The 26,005-nt window shown below is 45.5% G+C and overlaps 1 protein-coding gene across 4 annotated transcripts; it reads left to right on the top strand.

The window, feature by feature from the left end:
• Window positions 1–1,372: 1,372 nt before the first annotated feature.
• Dhrs7c (dehydrogenase/reductase 7C) lies at window positions 1,373–17,476 on the top strand. 4 transcript variants are annotated; one of them, XM_021225633.2, is made up of 7 exons: window positions 1,373–1,509; window positions 1,724–1,883; window positions 10,467–10,579; window positions 11,878–12,091; window positions 14,390–14,482; window positions 16,366–16,521; window positions 17,215–17,476. In XM_021225633.2, exons 2-7 carry the CDS (start codon window positions 1,730–1,732, stop codon window positions 17,421–17,423), a joined length of 939 nt encoding a protein of 312 aa, XP_021081292.1. In that variant the 5' UTR covers window positions 1,373–1,509; window positions 1,724–1,729; the 3' UTR covers window positions 17,424–17,476. The 4 variants fall into 4 exon arrangements, with proteins under 4 accessions (XP_021081292.1, XP_040604842.1, XP_040604840.1 ...); XM_040748908.1 differs by lacking the exon at window positions 1,373–1,509 and adding an exon at window positions 17,008–17,081 and having other exon boundaries at window positions 1,516–1,883; window positions 17,215–17,334; XM_040748906.1 differs by lacking the exon at window positions 1,373–1,509 and having other exon boundaries at window positions 1,517–1,883.
• Window positions 17,477–26,005: the final 8,529 nt, after the last annotated feature.

The following is a 26,005-nucleotide window of genomic DNA, read 5'->3' on the forward strand; positions in this document are numbered from 1 at the left end:
TTACTCTCACCACATCCTTACTCCCACAACATCCTTACTCCCACCCCAGCCTTACTCCCACCCCAGCCTTACTCCCACCACATCCTTACTCCCACCCCAGCCCCATTCTCTTTGCAGTATAAATATTGTGTGGTTGTTGATAGAGTTTTCTTGTCCCACCAGATCCCATAGCTTCAGGCCCAAATGAACCCACAGAGACGCTATATTAATTATTAAATTATTGGCCGATGACTAGGGTTTCTTACTGGCTAGCTCTCTCTTAATTATTAACCCATTTCTATTAATCTAAGTATTTCCACATGGTCTTGTTTTACCAGAGAAGGGTCCAGACCTATTAACTCCTTCCTTGGCTACATGGCGTCTCCTTCCCACACCTCTCTGCCTACCTTTCCCAGAATTCTCCTCGTCTCTTAGTCCTGCCTATCTTCCTGCCCCTATTGGCCAAACAGTGCTTTATTCATCAACCAATAAGAGAAACATATATACAGAAAGACATCCCCCACCGTGTGACTGGAGAAAGTGGTTCACCATTTAAGAGTATTTGCTGCCCTTGCAAAGGACCTGAGTTTGGTTCCCAGCACCCAGGCCAGATGACTCACAACCACCTGTAACCAGGAGATTACAAAGGATCTAATACTCTCTTCTGGCCTCCACAGGCACACACAAACATGGTATACACTCACATAGACACACACATACATATAAATAAATAAATAATAAAAGTAAACCTTAGAATGTAGCAGACAATATGCTGGGGTGGGCCTTGGGCTTTTGACGCCTTAGCCATACTGAGTTCCTTATATAAATTACTTTATACCTTAGATATTTAATCATAAAAGATAGCAACAATTACCTCATGGAGGCTCAGAATCTATGCCAGGTTCAAGATAGGCAGGATCTTATTTTGTACCCCAATGGATCTGCAAAATAAAACTACCATTTTCATTTTAGAGAGAGGGGACTCGAGCCTCGCAAAGACAAGAAGTGCTCCCTAAACAGTGTTCCTTCATGCCACATTTCTGTGTGAGTTTTTTGTAACAGGTTCCATTCCACTGGCCAGCTTTTCTTTGCTTCTCATCCCCATGCCCACTCAGGAAGGGAAGGCCAGATTACTCCATGTCCACCAACGTCTGAGCCACCTGCAAGAACCCAGGTCAGGAAAGAAAGGCACAGGCATTTGTGCTGACAATCCCAGGGACTGATCCCTGACTCTCGGCCCAAACTGCAGAGGAAACTCTAATAGTTCCACCAGCCAGCAAAGCTTTAAAAGTCCTGGCAAGACCTCTGAAATTAGACCCGGCTAGCATGTGTCCCTGAATATCAGAATAGACACTATATTTACCCTGAAAAGCCCTTTAGTGCAACTGAGAGCTATAAATAACCATTAGGGCCCAAGCAAGTGGCCTTAACACATGGATTTCCTTCCAAAAATGCAGACCCATTTTAATTAAATTTGTAATTAGCCTTAGGGGAGGGCAGGCCCCCTGGACTCCTCCAGTGTGAGACACCGTGAGTAATTTCTATTTGTTGAGCATTTGGGGATTCACACACTCCTTACTGTTCAGCTGGAAGGAACCTCCCGGGAGCTTGCAGAGCCCAGTTCCCTGGAGAACAGATCCTGGGCTTGGAGGGAATGAATGCTGGAGCTTGAACCTCCCCCTGCCCTGGGTGTTACAATCAGGGCCTCTGCAAAGCCAAAGTTTGTCATCCTGCTGTCCTGCAGAACAAGATGGGGATCATGGCTGTCCTGATGCTGCCCCTGCTGCTGCTGGGGATCAGCGGCCTGCTCTTCATTTATCAGGAAGCATCCAGGCTGTGGTCCAAGTCTGCGGTGCAGAACAAAGTGGTGGTCATCACCGATGCCATCTCAGGACTGGGAAAGGGTAAGCTGGGCTCCCCTGGATGTGTGTCCGTCTCTGCCCACAAGAAACCTATGGAGGCAGGATGGTGTGAGGCATCAACCTAAGGGGCTCTTCTCTGAAGACTGAGGTTTTCTTGTCCAGTGAATGGCAGGGTCAGAATGCCTGGGGTTGCTTGGTGTTAGCAAAGTATTAGGTTTGATTGCTGCGGGAGTTTCCAGAGACCTTGAAATGTCAAGTTCATACCATAGTTGGGGCTGCATACCGGATAAGAGGCCAGACTAAGGTGCTGGATTCCAGTCCTAGTTCTAGCACTTAACTGGCAGGTGCCTTCACCTATATGACCACAATGTCCCATGTGTAGATCAGGAACGACAGCAGTCTCCACTTTGGAATGTGCAAATGGATTTGCACACGGGCGGGATAAGGAACAACCATGGCCACAATTCAAGTATCGTTAGAGATGGTCACGATGAACACACTTTTCACAGAGTCCACCCTCCTCCGTGTGTCACGCTCTCTATCACGCATGACTACTGTTTCCCACCACCTGGTCTTGAAGGCACTTTCATTCACAATCCCTAAGTAAGACAGCCTTCTGGGCTCTTCTACTTGTGGCATTTGTGACAGGAATATCCTCTCGATTTAGCAGGATTCTATTATTCCTAATGATGGCAGTGTAATACTGTTATATAAGTTAATGACAATTTCTGCTGTTATTTTTGTTACTTAATCCAGCATAGGACCCGTTCAACCAACCATCCGCTAGCTCCTCGACGGGTGTCAATGGGTCTACATTATCCTAAACGTTCCCTCTTCTGGAGTCTTGGGGGGAGGTGCACTTCTCCCATGGTGTGGCCACTGGGAAGACTTTATGGTCGTATCTCTGAGGTTTCTTGGATGTCCCCAGAGGGAGCGTGTTTCCCTGCTAAGAGGCTGGGTGACGTCTTAGTGAGCGTTTGCCTCAGGTCAGCCGTGGCAGATGAACACATTTAGCATAACACAGTGCCTGTGGCCTCTGGAGCAGTTCCCAAAGAGACTATCCTAACTCATTGGGACACTCCAAAGGTGACACACAGACCCCAAACTCAGTCTTTGCCAGGGCCAGCCACAACAGTATTGTTGGGAAAGTGACAAGGGTGACTAACTTACCTGAAGCTGTTCAGTCATGGACTGTGTGACAGTCTTTCTCCAGGTAGAATGTTTGTCTAGGAGCAGGTCAGGTCCCTGGAGCCTTCCCTGCCACCTTACCTGTTCCATCCTTCCAGATGGCCCTGGAGACCTGCCTTCCCGCATCCTAAGGCTCTGCGCATGCTCACATGCTCACCACCATCAGCCTGGTGTCCTTCACCTACCTCAAAGCTTCCCGTCTAGTAAACAATAAGTGTTTTTAATTTTTGTCTTGAATCTGTACTGTCCCCTCACAGACTCATGCTTTGAGTGCTATTTTGGAAACTGTGGGGTCTTTAGGTCCTGGTCACTGTGGTTCTCAACCTGTGGATTGCAACCCCTTTGGGAGTCGAATGACCTTCTCACAGGGTCACCTAAGACTATTAGAAAACACATATATTTATATTGTGATTCATAACAGTAGCAAAATTGCAGTTATGAAGTAGCAATGGAAATAATTTTATGGTTGAGGATCACCACAGCATGAGGAACTGCATTAAAGGATGGCAGCATTAAGAAGAAAGAGGGGCCTAACGGGCAGAAGTAGGCCATGAAGTGCAGGCTTGTGAATGTTATACCTTCTCAAGTCCCCTCCCCCACACAGGCTGTCACCTCCAGTTTCCATCACCACAGACCCAGCTGCTGCCCTGTGCCTTCCTGGCAGAATGGATCCTCTCAACCCTGGACCTAAATAAACCTTTATTCCCGTAAATTGTTCCTGACAGGATTTGTTCACAACAATGAGACAAGTAACCCAGTACATTTAATGACCAGCATCTAGAGGCCATTTGATCAGGGAAGGCACCCAGATAAGTGTGTTTGTGAATAACGGTTTAATTGATTTCCACTTTGGTTCCAATATGGTCAGAGAATGAGCACTGTGTGATTCAGTTCTTTTGTGTTTGTCAAGGTTTGCTTTGTGGTGCGGCTGTGGCCTGTCATGCAGTCTGTTTCCAGAGGTCTGGGAAAGAATGTGACCTCTGCTGTAGGGTAGACAGATGGTCCTGCAAATGTTGGCCGCATCCTCTCATTGAGAATGTTATTCAGATCCTCTGTCCCTGTGATGTTCTGTGTTACTGTATGGAACCACTGTTCTCCTTTGGTGAGGTTGTGTATTTATTTCAAAAGTCCCATTTGTTGTCTTTTTAATCTCATTGAGTTATAGTCACACATAAGCCAGGACCCCCCCTCCCCGAAATACACCACAGGTGTTTGTAGATTCTGGTCACTATTCTCTTTCACTGCATCTCACTGACACTCTGCACCTCCCCCCCCCAACCCTATCCCCAACCCTGCAGAAATGCAAAGCATAAAGGAATAAAGTCCAAGTATTTACAAGTAACATGAGCTACTGGGTGTGTGTGATTTAAATAAATGCCTGCTTTCTGTGTGCTGCTGATGACAGCGATCCCAGACACCAGCTGCTCCATTTCAACTTCGAGGCAAGAAAAAAGGCAAGGGGCACAGAATGTCTTATACACAGCCCATACTGTGCCTGAGTACCCTAGAACCAGGGTGAAACCTGTGGGAAGTTAAAAACTAGAGAAATCCAGGGAACAGCCCTTGCCCCAAGCCATCACAAGTCAATCAAGTCAACCACAATGCCATCTTGTACCCACTGGGTCTGTGACAAGAGTGACAATCAAAATACCTAAGCACTGGACTTGACCTTCAGGATGAGAGGACCAGATGCTATCCTGGCCTGTGTTCTCACAGCTCCCAAGATGCCAGCCTTCCCTTTAAACACCACTGGAACCCGGCCATCCACGACATCATCTCACAGCCCCTACAGGTCAGCCTTTCTCCCTTCACTGTCTCATGAATCAGAAGTCACTTTACACATTTTAGATCGGAGGAAATACATAAGGAAGCACCCAGCCTGTGTTTATTAGTTGGAAAGGGCACAGTAGGTGTTGAAATGCTCGATGTGAGATAAATGCTGAGCTGAGCTGATAAAAAACTAAAGCTGGATGTGGTCACCTGTAATTCTAGCAGGAAGATTAGGAATTCAAGGTGGTCCTCAGCTACATGGTGGGCTTGAGATCAGCTGGGACTACCTGAGATATTGTCTCAAAAATAAATAAGTTAAATAAATGAATAAATGTAAGATTGGGCACCACCACCAAATGCCAGACAGGACAGAAAGAACAGCTTCAGAGGATTGGTCCATCATGGCAGGCAGGACAAGAGAGAAGTGCTAAGTTCACATCACCACCAATGAGGAAGCAAAGCCAGGGAATGATCCACCAACTTCCCCCTCATTGGCTCCAAGCCTCCAGCCTGTGGGGCGGTGTCATCCACATTCAGGGTGATTGTGCCCCTCGGCTGTCCCTCTCAAAATCACCCTACGAACACACACCTAGAGGTGTGCCTCGGTCTCCTGGGTGATCCCAAAGCTAGTCAAACTGACAAGATTAACCATCAACCCTGTTACCTCAGCATTCAGGAGACTGAAGCAGGAGGATCACTCAGTTGGAAACCAGCCTGGGCTAAGCAGTGAGACCCAGTCTCAAAAATGACAAAAACAAGAATAAAAGTAAGAACTTCAAAGTGACACTGTTGGTGTGGGCCTCTAAGCCCAGCTGCTGGGGAGGCCGATGCAGGAGGATGGCAAGTTCAAGACCAACCTGGACAACTCATCGAGAACTTGCAGACACATCCCATCATTGGGAAAGGGAGTGAGTGAGCAACAGTGAACCCCAGCCTGTTCCCCTCTCAGTAGTGGGGATTGGTCAAGAGGCAGCCTAGTGTGAAGGGCGTCAGACTTCTGAGTCACGTCTCCATTCCTCTCACCCATCAGCCGTGGTGGAAATGTGGGAAACTCCTCCCAACCTTTGTAACCCATTGCTCTGACACGGGAAGTTTGGTCACCATGGCTGCCTCACACCCAGCATGTCTGCTTCAGGCACTCACAGCCACAGCTGGGCCTTCTCCCTCCAAACCAAGGGACAACAATTCCATAATTGTCAAGACCGTAATTATGAAAGATGAATTTTTAAGTAATAAAACACAAAGCACACATGCAACTGCTTCCCTGGGGAGCATCCTGTGCGGATGTTTGGCTCTGTTTCCTTTCTGCTCCTTGGTGAGGCGGACAGCTCAGTCAGTACTGTGGGAGGGGACCGAGAATGCAGTGGGAGAGTTCAAGCCATTCAAATCAGCCCAGATGGGAAACGCTCCCTGCAGCTGGGAGGAAAAGAAAGGCCAGGCTGTCTCCTGACTTTCTGATTATTGACATTATATACACCACACATTATATACAATGCACATTAGACACAATCCATCCATCATGGCACATCTCCAACAGGCCCGATTCATAACCAATGTGTCCATTTTCCTTGATTTCTTTTCCCATCCCCATCTCCCTGGCCTGAGCCTCCTATTGTTTCTGACCTTTCTAGGGATAAAGAAACAGAAAAGAGGACACAGAGGAGAGCAAGGGATGTGCTTACCCGAGGGACAGGTTATAAGATGGCTCCAAGCTACATGGGCAGGGCACATGACTGGGAGTATGACTCAGTGAGAATGTCTTTTCTTGACACATAGGAAATCTCTCATTTCAACCCCAGCACTAAGCCAATGTGGGCACCTCATGTTTCCTTTCTATTATGGGCACACTTGGAGACTTCCATGGAAACATCCAACTGCTCCTCTGGGATGTGAAGCATGTGGGCTTCTCCCGTGGCTCTACTTCCCTTGAGCCCTGGTTTAAGGGCAGGCAACTCCATAGAAACCTGTCTGGTCTGGGTTCTTAGCTGTAGGGAACTCTTAGAAAATCATTCAAAGGACCCACTGATACCTCTTCTCCTGGAGGTGATCTGGGAAGAAGAACATCCCAGTCCTGGTCCATGGGCAAAAGCTCATACTGTCCTCCACTGAGAAGCCTGCCTCCTAAGACCCTCTCCTCCTTCCCTCCTCCTCTGTCTCTTTTTCCTCCTCCTCCTCCTCCTTGATCCATTTATGTCTTATTTTAGGGAAAAAGAAATGAACTTAATAAAGTGGTTATTTTTTTTGAAAGCATGCATCTTGAACTAGAAACCAACTTTGGAATTTGATATGTATTGTATCTTAGTGCCTCTGAAATTTCCAACTGAATGCCCTGTTAACAACACAATATACATTACTACATTATTTTACACACAAACATGCACATTCAAGTTATAATGTTGTATTTGACACACCTTTAAAATAAGATTTATTTATGTGGGGGGGGGGTATTTGCACATACAGATACACAAGGAGGCCAGAAGAGACAGTCATTCCCCCCAACACTGTAGTTGCAGGCATTTATAAGTCAAAAGTGGGTGCTGGAAACTGAACTCAGGTCCTCTGTTAAGAGTAGTAAATGCCCTTTACTGAGTCATCTCTCCAGCCCCAGATAAGCTGCTTCTAATGCTCTTAATATGAATTTCTTTTCATGCCAACAGATTCATTTTTATAAAATCAGTTTTAAGGGTTTGAAAGTATTCTTTCCAGATGCACTGTAGTTGGCTTAACCCAAGTCCTCTTATATGGGACATTCTCAATCATGTCCATGTTTTACTGTTGGCATGGTACTGAGATGGGCAATATTAAAGCTGTGTCTGTGCAGGCTTTCTTAATGGCAACTTTAGAAGCAATACCCATAAACGAAATTGATGAAACAAAGCCCTGTGAAGGGTACAGTCAAGTATTTCCTCCCAGACCCTGTAGCAACGCAGACACACACTAAAGTGAATGTGCGACAAACCCACTGCTCACATCTCGGTAAGACTACAATCAGTTTTGTCCTTCATCACCTGATGGATCAAAATTAGTGGGTGCTTTAAATTGCATCTCTTTATCATGCCATGGCTACTGACTCTTAATCTTCTATCCATTAACTGTGTTCTTTTTCCTTTTTCCCGGTTGATTCTTCTTATTTGTAAAAGTCCTTTGCATATTGAATAAATAAGCCCTTTGCTGACACGTAGGCTACAAATACTGTTCTTAATCTGTTTGCTCTTTATTTATGTCTTTGATGTAAAATAAATTAAGGATAAAACCTATAAATCAAGCCTGATATAATTTCCTTTGGGCATGCTCAGACCTTCCCCAATGTAAGAGCAGATTCATCTCTAGCTCTTTTTACATTTAACTATTTAGTGTCTAGCCTTTGAGCTCCCAAACAGGCATCCAAGCACCACTTGTTAAAGAGTCATTTTATTTTAATTATGTGGATGTGTGTGTAGGACAATGTATGCATGTAAATGTAGTACCCTTGGAGGCCGGAAGAGAGCATCTGATCCCCTGGAGCTAGAATTACAGGTGGTTGTGAGCAGGCTGACATAGGTGTTAAGAACTCAGGTCCTCCTCAAGAGTGGTACTCACTTTTAACTGAGCCATCTCACCAGCACCAATCTTTTTAAGTAGTATTTTCTTTTCCCACTGGCTAAATACATTATCTTTTCTCATCAATACCTGGCTCGATATTTGTCAGTATTTCTCACCTATGTTGGAACTGTTAACATTTTGCTCTAGTTTTGGGAGCTTTATAGTGCTGCCATCTGGGCACTTCCTCCAAGAGGGGACAATGTAGTCAGTAGCTGATGGACAGAAGTGTGCAAAGGCTGGTCCTCTCACATGCAGGTGAGACTCTCTTTATGCCAGCGCTGCTTTAGGAAACTGTCTTGGGATTTTATTGCTATGAAGAGACACCATGACCACAGCAACTCTTACAAGGAAATCAGGGCTGACTTACAGTTCAGAGGTTTAGACCATTATCATCATGATGAGAAGCATGGTAGCATGCAGGTAGACACAGTGCTGGAGAAAGAGCCAAGAATTCTACATCCAGATAAGGAGACAACAAGAGACACTGGGTCTGGCTTAAGCATTTGAAACTCAAAGCCTACCCCCAATGACACACTTCCTCCAACAAGGCCACACCTACTCTTACAAGGCCACACCTCCTAGTAGTGCCACTCCCCTGGTGACCAAGCATTCAAGCACATGAGTCTATAGGGACCACTCCTATTATAACCACCATAGAGCCCCAGTGTAAGCTAGAACCTCCCATGGCCATAGTAAGAATTAGCTGAGCAATACATGGATGTCTCTCCCAATCATCCCTAGGACAAATAAACTGTCCAAACATGTGAGCTTTCATTGTTCTAAAATGTCAGGATTATTGTTACTTGTCAACATTGTATATCTGCCAGCTGTTGTCCTAGAGATGGCTCAATAGGAAAAAGTGCTTGCCACCAAGTCTGGTGACCTAAGTTCCATCCCTGAGACAGATATGGTAAAAGGAGAGAACAGATTCCCACAGGTTTTACTTTGATCTCCACATATGTACCTAAGCATGCACATGCCAAAACATGCAAACTTGTATACAAAATAAATAAAGAACTACTTAAAAATTAAAGAAAGCCCTACATTGGATTAATCAGTAAATAGTTCCAAGTGAAACATAAAGCAAAGTCAACATTTTTTTAATTTATTTTTTATTTTGTTTTTTTGGGGGGTGGTTGAGACAGAGTTTCTTGGTAGCTTTTGAAGCTGTCCTGGAACTAGCTCTTGTAGACCAGACTGGTCTTGAACTCCCAGAGATCTGCCTGCCTCTGCTGGGATTAAAGGCGTGCGCCATCACCACCCAGCATCTTTTTGTTTATTTTTGAGATTGTAATTTAATTACATTTCTTCCTTCCCTTTCCTACCTCCAAAAACCTCCCATATGCCCCTCCCACTCTCTTTCAAATTCATGAACTCTTTTTTCATTAATTGACATTGCAAACATACAAGCGTTTGTATAAACATGTATATAAGTATAACCTGTTGAGTTCAAATAATGTTACTTGTGTGTGTGTTTTCAGGGCTGACCATTTGGCACTGGACAACCAATTGATGTATTCTTTACTCTAAATCTTTGTGTAGAGTGTTCTTGTGAGCAAAGAGCCGTTAACTAGAGTCTCTATCCACAGAGGAAATGTGGAGGGATGGGTGGTATTCAGTCTAAATAGACATGGTACCTCTTACCAATCTCTGTAAGTTGAGGCGTCCCTACAGCTGTGGTCTCAAAGTCTAGTGACTCTCTCCATTCAGTACAAGAAGGCATTTCATTATCAGAACTGCCCAGCAAAGCAGAGGCTGCTGCTCCCTGTTGTGAGCTTCCTTCCCTTCAGGGAACCAACCTAGCTGAGGTTAGAAACACAACACACAAACAAACCAGCCTAGCTTAGGGTACAGTTCAGTGCTGGAGCAATCCCTTAACACATGCGAGGTTGGGGTTCATTCCTCAGGACGCCAAAAACATCTAGCCTGAGGAGGGGTCAAGTGAAATGACTTCTCCAGAAAGAGGACCTCTTGGTGACCGACGAGACATCAGGATTTTTTGACGTCAGGAGTTCCTAAGAAGGGAGCTCCCCTCTATGGCTCCACTGACACCGTCCACACTGCCTCCCTTCCTCTTCTCCACAGAGTGCGCTCGAGTGTTCCATGCAGGTGGGGCGAGACTGGTGCTGTGCGGAAAGAACTGGGAGGGGCTGGAGAGCCTCTACGCTACCTTGACCAGTGTGGCTGACCCCAGCAAGGTAAGGCCCTCTCCAGACAGCCTGAGATACCCTGAGCCTCTGTCACTGTTAAGGAGCAGTTCTGGAGAAATGTGGCTTTGGAGAACCCAGAGTCTATGACATTGACCCAGAGAAACCAGAGTCCATGGCACTGTCCAACAAAAGTCATTGGCTTGTTTTGATAACTCACAGTGGCAAAACTTTGGCACTGGTCCCCCAAATCTATGTGAGTCAGACTCAGCAAAAAATGCAGATAACCAGTGTCCCAGCTGTGGGTTATGACTAAAAATATAACTGATGTTAAGACAAACAACATAAGTGACAGTAGCATCAAAGAAATCATGGAACTCCCCTCCTAAGTCACCCAGGATATAGGTGTTGTCTTCAGCACTCTTTAAAAAGAAAAATCCAACCCTTATTACTGAGATTAAAAATGGTGTTTGCAAGCAGCTCAAAGGAATTCAGAGCTAAACCTAGCACTTGAAGAACTGGGTCAATCAGATCACACAGAATGCTACACGGAAAATTTCTTGCGATGTTATTAGATTTTCGGTAAAAATCAAGTTGTGTGGGAAATATTGAGTTCTAGTCAGTTTGTCTTTTCAGAGCCTTTGATATGTGAGTGTCTATCTCCCCAAAGAACTTAGGGATCAGTGAATGTTTCCCAAACAAATATGACCCGCAATGGGAATCTTCTCTTCAAGGGTATATGTCAGAACTAACATTTGCCCCAAAGTGGCGTTGACCCCAGGGTACTCCAAGCCCTGCCCCCTCATCTTTACTTCTAAACCAGTAACATCTTGAGGACAGCAAGTATCCAGAACTAAGTGCAGCACCCAGCACTAACAGATGCTTCAAAAAGCACTGGGTTGAATATACCATCTAGATCCAAAACAAGGGGTGTCTGCTGCTTCTGTGCTGAATTTTCTTGTAACTTATAAACCAAATGGGAAAGTAATTTTGAAGAGGAAACCGGCAGTGTTCAGAGTTATAACACCAACACCAGAGCCAGGTCACAGCCTCCAAAGGGTCACCTGGGTCACCTGGTTGTCAAGAATGATTTAATCAGCTGAGGAGCCCAGGCCACAGATTCAGACTTCCTACTGCTTATCCATACTTAATTGTGGCCCTGGCCTCCAAAACTAGATTCCCCAGCAATCTCCTTCATCCCTGAGGTGTTTTACTTCTCCCTCTTTGTCTTGGTTTGTTTTCCCATGTCTATGACTTTGAATTCCCAGCAGGGGTGCTGTTTGATTGAAGGCCCCCAACATCACCAAGGAGGTGATCCCAAACATATCCTGATTCTCTCCTTGCTCCAGCAGACATTCACCCCAAAGCTGGTCCTCTTGGATCTCTCAGACATCAGCTGTGTTCAAGATGTGGCCAAAGAGGTCCTGGACTGCTATGGCTGTGTGGACATCCTCATCAACAATGCCAGTGTGAAAGTGAAGGGGCCTGCCCATAAGATTTCCCTGGAGCTTGACAAAAAGATCATGGATGCCAACTACTTTGGACCCATCACCTTCACCAAAGGTCCTGTGAGTCTCATTTTCCTCTGGGTCTGTGGGCCACCAGATGCTATGGAAAGAACCAGGTGGCCATCTAGTTCTAGATGGAGTTCTTCACCCCAAGAAAGCTCCTCAATATACTTTTGATCCCTTCACCAAAACAGGGTGTGTATGAATGTGTGTCCTTTACATGAGAAGCAGTGGCCTGCATGGGGACCTGTCTGAGGGCCTAAAAGTCATCCAGATAGAGATTTCTCATAGCTGTGTTCAAACTCAGGTCTGCAGTCTGGGTTAGGGTGGGAGATGGCCATGGAAGGGAATCATAAATTGACCTTCCCCCTCCAAAACCTGAATGTGTTCCACAGCAGAAGTGAAGGACAGCATGAGCATGGAGCGTGTGCCTATGTGGGGACCTGGAGCCCTGGCTGTGACTGTGAGGACGTGTTCTCAGGTCACTTTCCTTGCAGCTGGCTCCCAAGCTGAGACCTCCGAGGCAGAGGGAAAGAGCCACCAGAGGCAGGAAGTTGACTTTGTAGTGCTTCTAGATGGCACTCCAGAAATAACACATTTCTAGAGGCTTCTGCATGGTGGCAGAAGCCTCTATTCCCAGCATTCTTGAGGCTGAGGCAGGATTATCAATTTGAAGTCAGGCTGGACCACATAGTGAGATTCTGTCTCAACAAAAAAGAAAAAGAGCAGTTTTCCCCCATCCCTGTCCTTGTAACCCAAGCAGGCCAGAAAAGGCATGTCACTCCATCAACCTCTGGCAGGGTCACTCAGTGACGACAAATCAGGAATGAAAAGAATAGCCTGAGAAAGGCCAGGGCCACTGTATTTAGTCAAGATTCTCTGAGGAATAGAACTTATAATATATAATACACAGAGAGACAGAGACAGAGACAGAGACAGAGACAGAGAGAGAGAGAGAGAGAGAGAGAGAGAGAGAGAGAGAGAGAGAGAGAGAGAGAGAGAGAGAGAGAGAGAGAGGCTGGCAGCTAGTTTAACAATGACTGTCTACCAACAGAAAGGCGAAGAATCCAGTAACTGTTCAGTACACAAGGCTGGATATCTCAACTGGTCTTCAGTATTTGCTGGAATCCCAAAGAAGTCAGTCCTAATGCTAGTGAAGGAATAGACTTGCCAACCAGAGAGGGCAAGCTTGCTTCTTCCATGTCCTTTACACAGGTTGCCAGCAGAAGGTGTGGCCCAGATTAAAGGGGGAACTTCCCACTACAAAAAAATTAATGATTTTAAGAAAAAAAAAAACATCCCTCACAGCTGTACCCAGATACTTGTGTTTTAGTTAATACCAGGCATAATCAAGTCGACAACCGTGGATAGCCATCACAACTGTTTTCTTCTGGGTGGGCCTGTCAAGGGCTGAGGGACCAGGGTCGGGTGGGAGCTCTGGGCCCTCCCCTTTGCTCTTCTCTAATGAGGAGGGCTGGGCTCCAAATCTAAGCACCCCCTTTCATTTGTATGTCTTTCCATTCTACCAGGGCTGTTTATTTTCTTCCCATCTTTCTCCACATATCTTCACTTTATATTACATCTGAAAAAGGAAGGAATAGCATCATAATAGCATACATCTAAACTCTATTAACTCAGTCAACGGGAAGCCACCTAAGAACTCAGCAAATCTTCCCAGACAGCTTAGAGGACATTTGCTCTTCCTTCTCTTCAATTAAAGATTAACACCTACAAAAGAGGAGGAATTAAAGACATGCTGGAGGCCAGGTATAGTGGTGCACACCTGTAATTCCAGCAGTGGGAGGCCCAGGCAGGTGGATCACAAGTTCAAAGCCTATCTGAGCTACACAGTAAATTCCAGGCTGGCCTTCACTGTATACCTTGTCTTAAAACATCAGAAGAGACCTATTGGAACCAACAAGAACTGAGATGTGAAAAGAAAATGCCTTCCAAGATGCATGGAGCAATGACCCAGACTGGAGGAGGGGGAAGTGGAAAATAGGAAAGGGAAGATGAAAAATGGGAGGGAAGTGGAGGGAAGTAGGAGAGATGGGGGGAAGGGAAGAGGAAAGAGAGAAGAAAGTATAGGAGATAGAGAGAGATCCTACCTACTATCAAATTCTGTGTCATTTAACTAGTATGCTGGAGGGTCATTTCAAATCACCCAGAAATGTGCCAGCCAACTGGTCTCTCAAAAACACAGGGTCAGTGACTTCCTGGAATCACTCCATCTCTGTCCCTTGCCATCTAAAAGGCAAAGAGGTAACAGAGCCTTGGGTAACAAAGTGGGTGGTGGTGGGACTCTGCCTCTACCTAGCGCAGACTTCTAACTGGGACTCCTTGTATTTTCCAGTTATACTTCCCAACATGATCTCCAGGAGGACAGGCCAGATTGTGCTAGTGAACAACATCCAAGCAAAGTTTGGGATCCCGTTCCGCACAGCTTGTAAGTCACTAAGGCGATAAAAAGGCGGGCGAGGGTGTCCTTGTTGTACGTTTTGTATCAGAGTAAGCACCGTTAGGTCTAGACTAGGCAAAGGACCATATAGGATAAGGGGTATCTTGTCCAGAGATGGGATGGGTCAGCTGGGATTTCTTTCATGTCTCAGTTCCCTGATTTTGGGACATTGTAGACAAGGTTCCTCTCCTCCCAAAGTGCGGTCCGGCAGGTAGAAAGACACACACACACACTGCTTCAACATGACATTGCCGGTGAAGGTTGCACTCTTATATAGATGTATAGTCCTAGCTCAAACGCTTCTTCCTCTATGAAGTTGTCCCCACAGACTAGAACTGGGGACAAGAAGGATGGGTACACATTATAAAACAGATAGATGAGGGACATGCTCTGAAGAAAGAAGGGAAGAAGGAAAGGAGTGGAACCCAGTGGTGGAGCTCTGTGCAGCAGCAGCGGCATCATATCGAAAGAGATTTATCTGAGACATGATCATTGCCACTGAGAATCCCAGGGGATGGGAAGCTCCAAAAGTGTGATGTGCATGGAAGAGACTCGGGCACTGTTGGGAAATTCTGGAAACATTTCCACCTTTGTAATTTATTTTTCCTGGGAGACATGAACAAACATTACTGACAGGGGACGGGTGAAGAGTTACCTTACAGGAGCATGGGCTGCACCACTAAAGAAAATGTCTTTGCCCAACCCCCACCAACAAGTAGCCACCTATACATCCTCAGAGAGGGGTGGTACCTCCTGACCACCTCCACCCCCATGACAGACTGTTATTGACTCTTACAGATTGTGTGTGTGTGTGTGTGTGTGTGGTTTTTTTTTAACTTAGCACAATGTTGTAGCATGCATCAAAATTTCTTGCCATCTTTTCAATTGAAAATGGCAAATCCTCCATTACTTGGATATACTGCATGTTATTTATCTGTTCATCTACTGATGGCAATCTGTGGACACCACTTTGGAATTATGAGTAATGCTTCTGTGGACACACATGCATTGTTTCTCTGAGAACATGGCTTCTTTTCTCCAAGGTGCAAACCTAGGGAAGGAATTATATTTAGGTGTTTATAAGAAACTACCCAAGCCTTTTCCAGAGCAGACACATGCTTTATATTCATTGCATAAGGGTTCTGATTTCTCCTGTACTCACCAACACTTGTGATGGTCCATCCAGATTTTAGCCCTCTTGGTGGTGTGAAGAGGCGGCTTTGGTTTAAACGTCCCTATTTTCATGAATGTAGAATTGGGTCTACTGTGAGCTCACAGGGTGGTCTTACTGAGGCATAGAGGATAGGAGGTCAGGATTCTAGTCAATGCTTTTTCACCTTTGGCTGTGGAACCTAGTGCCATCACAGGGCCTCTCAGCATCTCCTTTACACTTCATAGAGTGGGCACAACGGCTCCTCTGTCTCTTCATTCAGTGTGTAATAGTTTCTCATATCCGTGGCAACAGTGGTTCTAGGACACCCTGCAAATGGTATTTGCTTAGAACCAGTGTGCATACTTTCCATCATCTCTGGATTGTGTAAAATACCTGAAACAGCTATGGGGAAGTTGCTACAGTGTCCTGTTCAGGAAACATGCAGTTATTTTTCTGAGTATTCCAGTTCATGGTTGGGGAACCTGTGGGTCTTGAGGGCTGCTTTAAATTAAAGAGACAGCGAGCCACACAACAGAAACAGAGATCCACTGAGATGGAGATGACTTAGTTGTTACAGTTTAACCCTGGGAACTTGGTGGTCCCTGAAAGCTCTGAGCTCGGAGGAAGGCGCATGTCTGCCCTCTTGTGGACAGTGCAACCCCAGAGAAGCAGGGTCAGAGCCCTTCCTGTACCCACCTCTGGCTGGTTTTTCCTCCAGATGCAGCCTCCAAGCATGCCATCATGGGTTTCTTTGACTGCCTGAGAGCCGAGGTTGAGGAGTACGATGTTGTGGTCAGCACCGTGAGCCCGACTTTCATCCGCTCCTACCATGTTTATCCTGAGCAAAGAAACTGGGAGTCATCCATTTGTAAATGTAAGAGTGGAAAGGAGAACCCTAAGTTGGGAGGTGGAGAAGCTAAACCTTTAGACCTGAGGTACCAGGTAGAGAGCACACCTAAGCTGCATCCAGCAGGCCCTGGCAGGGCTAAGCTGGACACTCACCCTGCTCCACAGCTTTTCCCAGACCTAAGAACCAGCATGTGGTCTTTAAGAACCACACCACTCCCTCTTTCTGAGCTCTGATTGGACTTAAGCTAAACCTTCCCAGCCAGGACTGCCTGTCCCTCAGGCTGCCACCACTTAAAGGTGAGTCCTTTATAGAGCTAGGCCCCATTTTCCCTTCTACAGTACATGATTCTAGAATATTCTAACAACAGAGATCATCCCTTACTCAAAGCTCCAGGTCTGCATTGGGACTTAACTGGGCTGGAGGACAGAGCAAGGAGCGCCATAGACCCTAGGCAAACACAGCTTTACCATCATAAATGACAGGCCCTCCTTCGCCTTCTTATTGCCCAAGCTCATCCCATCCCCTGCACTGTGGAGGCACCAGGGAGGAAGTGAGACAGCAAATGAAGCCGCAAAGACTGGAAGGTGAAGGGTCTTGCCCAGGGTTGAGGCTGACGACAGCAGAGTGCCAGGGAACCATGACTTTAAAGATGCAAGCAAGCATCTCCGTAGTCTGGGAACCGGAACCGGTCGCAGCCGTCCCCGCCTGTGCTTTTAGTCTTTTGCAGGAAGCTGACCTATGGCGTGCACCCGGCGGAGGTGGCTGAGGAAGTAATGCGCACGGTGCGGAGGAAGAAGCAAGAGGTGTTCATGGCCAACCCGATCCCCAAGGCCGCCGTGTTCATCCGAACCTTCTTCCCCGAGTTCTTCTTCGCTGTGGTGGCCTGTGGGGTGAAGGAGAGGCTCAATGTCCCAGAAGAGGGTTAACCGTGAGAGTGCCCGGAAGGGCCGCTGAAGGAGAATAAAGGCTTTCCTAGTTAGTGCTGGCTCATCTGTCCTCTCCCTCCAGTGGGGTCCCTGACAGACCACACGCCAAAACCCGCCAGACCCCATACACAAGGCTCTCACCCTCCCACTGAGGGTGGCCAAGCTACCCTAGCGCTGCCGGGCCTCTGGGTATCTACTCACAAGATCGGGGGCACATTTCTAGAAACTTCTCTGCTCTGTGGGGTGACAACTGATCAGGTATGTAGGGGCAGTAATGTATCAAATCATCACATTAGCCAAACATGCTATGACCTCTGCCCTGGCTGGAAAACCACCCCCATCTCCTACAGGGGGTTATGCCCAGTCAACCTCCAACAGCCACACAGCACTGGGCAACCCTTTTTAGAGCAGCCTTTCCCAGTCCAACTTCCTGTGGGATGGAAATAGCCTTTGATCTCTATCATCCAGTATAGCAGCCACCAGCCATGTGGGACAAATCGAATTTTAAATTTTATTTAATTGGGAGTAATTTAAACATGAATATTGTTTAAGCATGATATTATAGGAACATGATATTATAGGACTGTCAATCATTAATTTATGTTAACATTTATATATTATATAAATGCATCACATAACTTATATAAATATATAAAGCTAAATCATGCCAATAATAATGACTAATACAAGTATAGTTATTGAATGTTAATATTTAATATGGTATATTATATGATGCATAAATTATATATAATATATCATACACATACATTTAATATAAACATATATACAGGGAACCTTCATATTGAAACACAGGATGAAAAAATAAATGAAATGTTAGCGGGTAGAGAAACAAGAGGTGTGGTGGAAACGGACATGTTATGCAATGTGAGTAATGACCACAGGGTGTCACTGTTGCTCCAAACACATTTCACAAGAACCTTCGGAGACATCACACAAAGCACAGCAGCAAGATTCCAGTGTCATATTCACAATATCGTGTACAATTTTTAAAAGGATGCGACATGGCCCCCCTCCCTGCCTACCATCCCTGTAAGGACTGCCAGCCCATGACACAGATGGGAAAACTAAGGGTATCCATGCTCTGCCTGCTGCTGCCGTTGCTCAGGGAAGAACAAGGGTGGCCTGTACTTAGCCCCAAAGATACAGAATGACTGAATGCTATAAAGGACCTAGGTAGCAGTGGCTGTCCCAGACTACAGAGTGGCCATCTCAAGACACTGAGGAGATTGAAACAGCACGCAATTCCGTCTGTGAAAGACAAAGGTGATTTTCTTGTCATTGCTCCCTGCCCCAAGTCCATTAAAAAAAATCTTGAGAAGCACATCAAGTAGGAAGCACAAAGAAACAGGTAAATTGGCCATAATCCCCGCCTCTTTTAGCACTTCGGCCCTTCCCTGGGAGATTGGAACCCTCAGAAGGCAGCACACTGCTTGGACCCTCAGGTTCCCGCACCAGGACACGGCAGTGAGAAGACCACACAAATTCACTGTGGCTGAGCTGTCTCTTTTTGCTCCACCAGATCCTGTGTTGTCTGCATCTCAGTGTCCCCAGGAGCCTGGCCCCTGTGGATGGCAGCAGTTGGTTCCCTAGCTGTTGGTTAACGGTGGGGCTCAGCCACTAGAGATTGACTGGCAGAAAAAAAAATTAAGCCAGAGCACTTAACTGCCTAGTTAAGTGGGTTGCTGTGGTTTCAGGCAGGTGGGGAGCAGATGTACCCTTAGGCTAGACTATGGTTAGACAACTCCTTCCCTTGTCCTGGTGTTCAGGGATGCTAATGGCTTTTGCTGCTGTTAACCCAGGGTGCTTGGGCCTCCTTGCTGGTTTCTCTTAACTTGAACTGCACTGTACAACTATTTTCTGCATTATAATTTCCCAGGTTATCTCGTCGCCTCGGAAACAAACCTCTAGGAATGTCTGTGAGGGTATCTCCAAACACTTTAGCTGGGGTGGGAAGACTCACTATTCTGTGTGCTGGGATCCCAGACTGAATAAAAGGAAGAGAGTGAGCACAGCATCATCGGGAGGAGGGACTCCCAGGTCCTCAACACCAACAACCAGCAAAATGCACCATGCCAAGTCAAGGCTGTCCACTGCCAGCTCTGCCCTGGGCTATGGCAGGATGGTCTTCTCTGACTTGGGAATTTCTCACAGGAGTGAATCAAAATCTGTTGAAGACATACCATAAGTCAATCAGAGTGGGCCTTGGGCCAGCCTGGTTGTACTTGGCTTCTTACAGTCATTGTCATTCGGTATTCGGTATTCTATGTGGATGTTTAAGAAGTCAGTTATGGCTTTGGTGTGGGATGAGTTTACGGGCAACAAGAACACCCAACTTACACATTTATTCCCCCAAGTAAGTAAAAAGCTTTATTTGAAGCATTTAGATTCAGGGTACCAAATGCCCCTCTACCCCACTATCACCCACTATTCCATTGTCACCCTCTTCCCATTGTTGGGATAAAAGGGCCACCAATGGCTCCAGGACTGTGTCCCATATGCAAGGAGGCAAAGGATAATGAGATTCCTCTTTCTCAGGAGGGGTTGGTGAAATGGCCTGAGCCTGGGTCACATGCCCTCTCTAGCGCAGGAGTTATGGGACAGTGCTGACAGGGCAGGATCCGAGCAGGGAAGCATCCTTTCCCAGAACAAGTCACCATCTACCCAAGCCCCCCTCTCATCAACTTCAACAACGGCCGATGGTTCTCATGCGTGCCAAGAACACTCAAGTCCACCTCACCAGCCTCTACTTGTGGGTTTTCTCTGAGGTGTGTGCTTCTTCAGCCTTTGCAGGTGCAGTCAGAGCTGCAGCAGAATCCACGTGTCTAGAGGAATCCTTTCACCAAAAGGGGTTTGGGGTTGGTAGGCAGTGCCCCAGCCACTGATACTTTGAAGGCACATGCCTGATGGTTTCTTACAGGGTCTGCAACTAAGATACTTTACCAAAAGAAAGGGATAATGCTTGCTTTCCAGACATAGCAAGCTTCCTTTATGCATATTTGTGCCCCAGAGGCAAGGAAAGATCACACAAGAACATGGATGTCTTGCATCTTCATCACCTCATGGAGACATGCTCCCAGCAAGTCTCCAAAATAAATACTGGATCTATTGCTACAAATAACTTAAAAATATATACATATCATCCAAGAGGGTAGGTAGCTTTGGCAAAGTTATGTAGCTGGTCAATTGAAAAGCCTGAGGAGTGGAGATGGGTGGACAGACCACTGGAGGACCAAGAACAACAGAATCAGGTCAGACATCCTTCTAGTGTGTCACCATGGTACTCGGGAAGCCGTGGGAGGCAATGGTAAGTTAAGGGATGCCCCTTAGGAAGCCATGGTGGGGAGTCTGTTCTGGACTAACCAGTGATCTATAGACATAAAAGGAATGGAATTTCTAGAAGTTAATTTTTTATTTTTTATTATTTTATTTTATGTGTTTGGGTGTTTTGCCTGCACATATGTCTTTGTACCACAAGTATGCTCAGTGTCCACAGAGACCAGGAGGGAGCACTGGAGACTCTGGAACAGCAGTTATAGAGAGTTTTGAGCCACTACATGGGTATTGGAATCATACCAGGATCCTCTGGAAGAGCAGCCATCTTTCTAGACAAAGGAGAACCATAGTTATGGCAGAGGCTCTCATGCATGCCAACTGTATTGCATCTCACTCTCCAGTATCTACTTTTCTGTCTGGGACTGTCTGTAGAGCAAGAGTTTCAGCCATTGCATGTGCAGTCCAGAACTGTAAGTGTTCACATCCCTGGGCAAGAATCCAGTACCTACCAGGACCAGGAGTTTGTGGACAGGGCCTCGACCTTTTACATCTCAGAGGCATATTCTATACAGTTCCTCATGCAGTCTGCAACAGGCCTGAGCACAGTTCCATAGCGCTTCTGATTGGCTTCTTCTCCTCCTCCCTCACACAGTTTGATTCTCCAAAGCAGGCTACCTCAGCTCTCAGATGTACCCTTATTACAAATTTCTGGTTCTCCCTATCCCGCCCCCCCCCATTCAACCAGTTCTCTGGCTTCTTGCAATTTGTATGGGTAGACTAGATCAGTAAGAGAGGGGCATGGATGAGGAAATAAAACAAAACAAGCAAACAAACAAACAAGCAAAAAATCCCAGCCAAGGACAAGTGGAGGAGCTAAGCTTCTGAAACATTAATGTGGATTATATGTAAGAGCAAATCAGAATGGCAGCAGGCAAGGAGTGAGCGAGGAGTCTGTTTCAATAATCCAGATGATTGATAATGAGAATCAGGTGGCATTCAGTGTGGACAGATTGCTGTGGTACAGGGCATCTGTAACTGGAAAGACTGACAGCCCGTTAGAGGTAAGAGTGAGGGAAAAATAGGGGTCGCAAATGGCTATGAGGTATCACTAGGCACTGGAGACAGATGCTGAAGGATACTGAGCTAGAGGCAGGGTATCCAAGTACTTTCTGCTCCTCTAATCAAGGACACCAGTCTGCACCCTCAGATAATATGTGTCTGGACATTCCTGTTCTGCAGAGAGAAGCATGGGTATTCAGGAAGAATTAATTTCTGGTGGAGATGAATTGATCTCAATCCAAATTTACATGATTGCCTGTGAACAAACTGCAATGATGAAGAGATAAATTAGTGAAAACAGAAGATCATGTCCAGTTTAGATACCGGACAAATGAATAAACTCATATGAGTAGCCCTAAATTATTTTTTTTCAAACTTAAAGAAACAGAGAGAAAGTTTAAAGTATTTAAAATTCAGAAATGAGCAAATTGGCTGTTTAAGCAGAAACATGTGTCTGATGAAACCCTAAGGAAAAGCGGGGTGGAGGGGTACATAGCAATCCAGGGAGTGGTCAGGGGTGGGGACCTGACCTAGGAGAGGCACAGTGGCTCCAGAGGCCCTGATTAGGTTGGTGCTACTTCAGCTTAGCCACAGGTTCATGACTGAGGTTTCCTCATTCCTTCAAACCATTTGCATGTATGATTTACACTCATGTTTATCAACTATTTTATTAACACATCGAAAGATGATAACAGCCTTGCTTAAGGCTTATACGTACATAGAATTTGCACTCACTTGCTCTCAGCCTACCACAGTCGCACCTTCCTAAATTAGAGGCCACTGATGGGCTAGAATCTAAGAGAAGCTAAACAATGACTCAGAGGTTAAAAGCACCCGCTGCTCTCCCAGGGGACCTGGGTTCAATTCCCAGCGCCAGTTATGGACAGGTGTATCATATCTGTCCGTAACTCAGTCCTAAGAGATCCAAAACCCTCTTCTGACTTCCATGAGCACCAGGATCAAATGCTAGGGAAACAATCATATGTGTAAAACAAAAATAATTGAAAAGAACCATCTTGATCCTGAAGCCTCTGATTCTCTCCTCAATTTCAAAGGTTTATGGGTTGGTGGTCAGAATCGCATCTCCACAATTGAGGGAATGTTGATAAAAATGAGGGCAAAGCCAGTATTTATTTCTGGAATTGTTTGGAGATTAAATAAAATGTTTTATGCAGATAATGAAACAGTACTCAAACGGTAAGGGCTGAGCCTCCAGGCCTTCTGTAGCTGTCATTCTTTTATCATCCTGTAAGTGGGAGCCTCTCCTGAACCAGCCACACAGGAACCACGTAGATAAGGATAAGAAGAAAGAGCTCTAAGCAATTGGACCAGTGATGGTGACAAGTGCCCTTCAATGTCCCACTGATTTCCGTCCCGTCTCTGCTATCTTGTTAAGTCAGATTCTAGAGCAGGAATGAATCCCTGTAGATTAGCAAAAGGGCCTGAAGGAAAAGAGAAAGCAGTGAGCCAAAACTTGAAATTTCCCTAAACATAACTTTAATTATATAATCATTTCATTTTACATAGCACTGAGTGAGTGAGTACCAGTGATCTCAGAAGTATCCCAAAGAGCATGAAATCTTCACGTCTTCAGGAGGACATCTTAGTTTTATTGTTATGTTATAATCAACATCCCTATTTTGCTTTCTTTCCTTTTAATTATCAAAGTTGTTTGGTTTGGTTTTGGTCTTTGTTTCAGGTGTGGTTTGTTTTGTTTGAAATAGTATCTCACTATACAGCCCAGGCTGTCCTGGTCCTGGAACTCATTCTCTTGGCTTTGTCCCAAGTTCTGGGATTATGGGAATGTGATAATATGTTTGTTATTAAAAGTCCCATATAGAAAATAGCAGGGTCTTAGCCTGAGCTAGGTTTGAGCAAAGGTAAGTGCACCACTCGCTGGTTCACCAACTTCCCAGGATCCTGGAGACAGTCAGACAAAGCAGACAGTCTAGTCAAGCAGGAACTCGTTTATTGCCCCACAGCAAGCATCTTTTAAAGCAAAAATCCACAGAGTGGGAAAACAGTCAGCCAGTAGTTTTAAAGGTCAGTCTATCATGCACCTAGGTGCCCTATGCTTTACCTAGAGAACACAAGCCGTTCATGCAGTGACCTGATCTGGTTCGATCTTGGCAACCAATCACCCTTTTTTGTAAACTCTCAGGACTCACTCTCCTGACTTCTCCTCAGTGCCATCTTTAACTGGCTTGTGTGGCCTTCAGAAAAATAATACAAAAAATGAAGTCCCAACCATATCCTGCTATTCCTCAGGGGTACTATTATAGGTTTTTTTTTTATGATGCCAAGTCAGTAGATTTTTCACTCTTTTATTTTTATTTTTATTTTTATTTTTGGTTTTTACGAGACAGGGTTTCTCTGTATTGTTTCGGAGGCTATCGGTCCAGCCCAGCCTCGAACTCACAGAGACCCGCCTGCCTCTGCCTCCCGAGTGCTGGGATTAAAGGCGTGCGCCACCACCGCCCGGCTCACTCTTTTATTTTCTAAGCTGCGTATTATACCAGAATGCTTTACAACTTGTTTTTTGTCAGCTTCCTCGTGCGCACACATAGCCATCTCCTCCTTCTGGGGTAGCTGACATGCTAAAAAAAAATCCTGAAAATGTTTTTTTAAAGGTACACATCAAAACACAAAAGGAAATAATAAAGCAGGAAGTTGAAGGGTGATGGGGGGGTTCTTCCTCTAATCTCTGACTCACAGTCCCAGTCCCCCAGAGCTTTCTACAGTGTTTCATATATGGTTCCGTTCCAGCACAGACACACGTGTGGAAAAGTGCACAGATCAAAATAGAAGACCAGTGGGTTTTCACAGAGGGGAAAGATCGTGTAATCAGCACCCAGACCAATGAACCTAGCACCAAAATGAGCTCCTGTTTCACTTGTTTCCTTTCTTTATGTTTAGAGAGTGAGCTTTGCTGCTACACATCTGGAAATAAAACAGTATAAAATGTCAAAGTGTCACCAACTCAAAGTACGACCAGTATCAACCCCAGCCACTTGCTGGCTACTTCCTGACTCTTAAGTCCCAGAGGCCTCTGCTTTTGGCTCAGGGGCTTTTTTAGATGTTTGATTCTCACTGCTGTGTAGACCCAGTCTAGATTTGCATTTTGTATAGCATGGATATGCTAGATACCACTTATAGAATAATATCTGTTTAAAAACCAAGTGAATCACCCATTGTTACTAAGACACTGCTGCAATAGTGAAAATGAGGCATGGGAATAAAACAGAAGACAGTCTGAAAACAGGCCTCCTTACGATGGTCAATTCGCCTCAAGAAAGAGGCAGAAATAACTCAGTGGAGAAAGGATGGTCTGTATTAAAAAAAAAAATGCTGCCAAAATATTTGAGCTCCACATGTGGAAGGAAGACAAAAGGATATCAGTCTAACTATCATATCATACAAAATTAGTTCAGAGGAGATTGTCATAATTAGCTTTGTGTTGTTGTGACAAATACCATGACCAAAAGTAACTTGGGGGACAAAAGGGTTTATTTCATTTTACAACTTATAGACCATGATCCAAGGAGTCAGGGCAGGAACCTGGAGGCAGAAGCTGCTGCGGAGGCCACGGAGCGGTGCTGCTTACAGGCTTTGCCCCTCCTGGCTCGCTCCAGTTTGCTTTCCAGTACATCTCAGGACCACCAGCCCAGGGTTGGCACTGCCCTCTGTGAGCTGGGCTGCTCCATATCAGTCATCAATCAAAAAAAATGCCCGCAGGTTTGTCCACAGGCCAACCTAGCGGGGTCATTTGCTCACTCAAGACTCCCTGTTTCCAAATGACTCTAGTTTACATTGAGCAGCCATAACACTAGCCAGCACAATGATCATAGATCTACATGTAAAAGGTAAAAACTATAAAATGCTGAGTTTGAAGAAAATTGGTGGGACCTCCTGAGATTAGACACAGGCAAAGAAAAGATATATATACATATATGTATTATACATTAGTATAAATCAGGGTTTATCAAAATCTAAAACATTTGCTCTGTGAATGACATTTTAAGGAAATAAAATGATATTTAATAGACTGAGCAGAAATATTTCCAAGTCACACATCCCACAAAGTAGTATAACATATAAAGAACCCTCAAATCTCAGTGGTGGGCTAGAGATATGGCTCAGTGGTTAAGAGCACATAGTGCTCTTCCAGATGACCCAAGTTCATTCCTGGAACTAGAGTTACATCCAGGTAGCTTTGAGCTACCCTACTG

Source organism: Mesocricetus auratus, unplaced genomic scaffold, assembly GCF_017639785.1.
Source record: "Mesocricetus auratus isolate SY011 unplaced genomic scaffold, BCM_Maur_2.0 Super-Scaffold_100007, whole genome shotgun sequence".
Classification (NCBI taxonomy): Eukaryota; Metazoa; Chordata; class Mammalia; order Rodentia; family Cricetidae; genus Mesocricetus; species Mesocricetus auratus.

Excerpts from the sequence above, each read along its gene's own strand:
- Dhrs7c (XM_021225633.2), top strand. The coding sequence starts at position 1,730 with ATGGGGATCATGGCTGTCCTGATGCTGCCCCTGCTGCTGCTGGGGATC. Across the intron at positions 1,884-10,466 it reads CATCTCAGGACTGGGAAAGG|AGTGCGCTCGAGTGTTCCAT; the intron begins GTAAGCTGGGCT and ends TCTTCTCCACAG. Across the intron at positions 16,522-17,214 it reads GGAGTCATCCATTTGTAAAT|TCTTTTGCAGGAAGCTGACC; the intron begins GTAAGAGTGGAA and ends CTGTGCTTTTAG.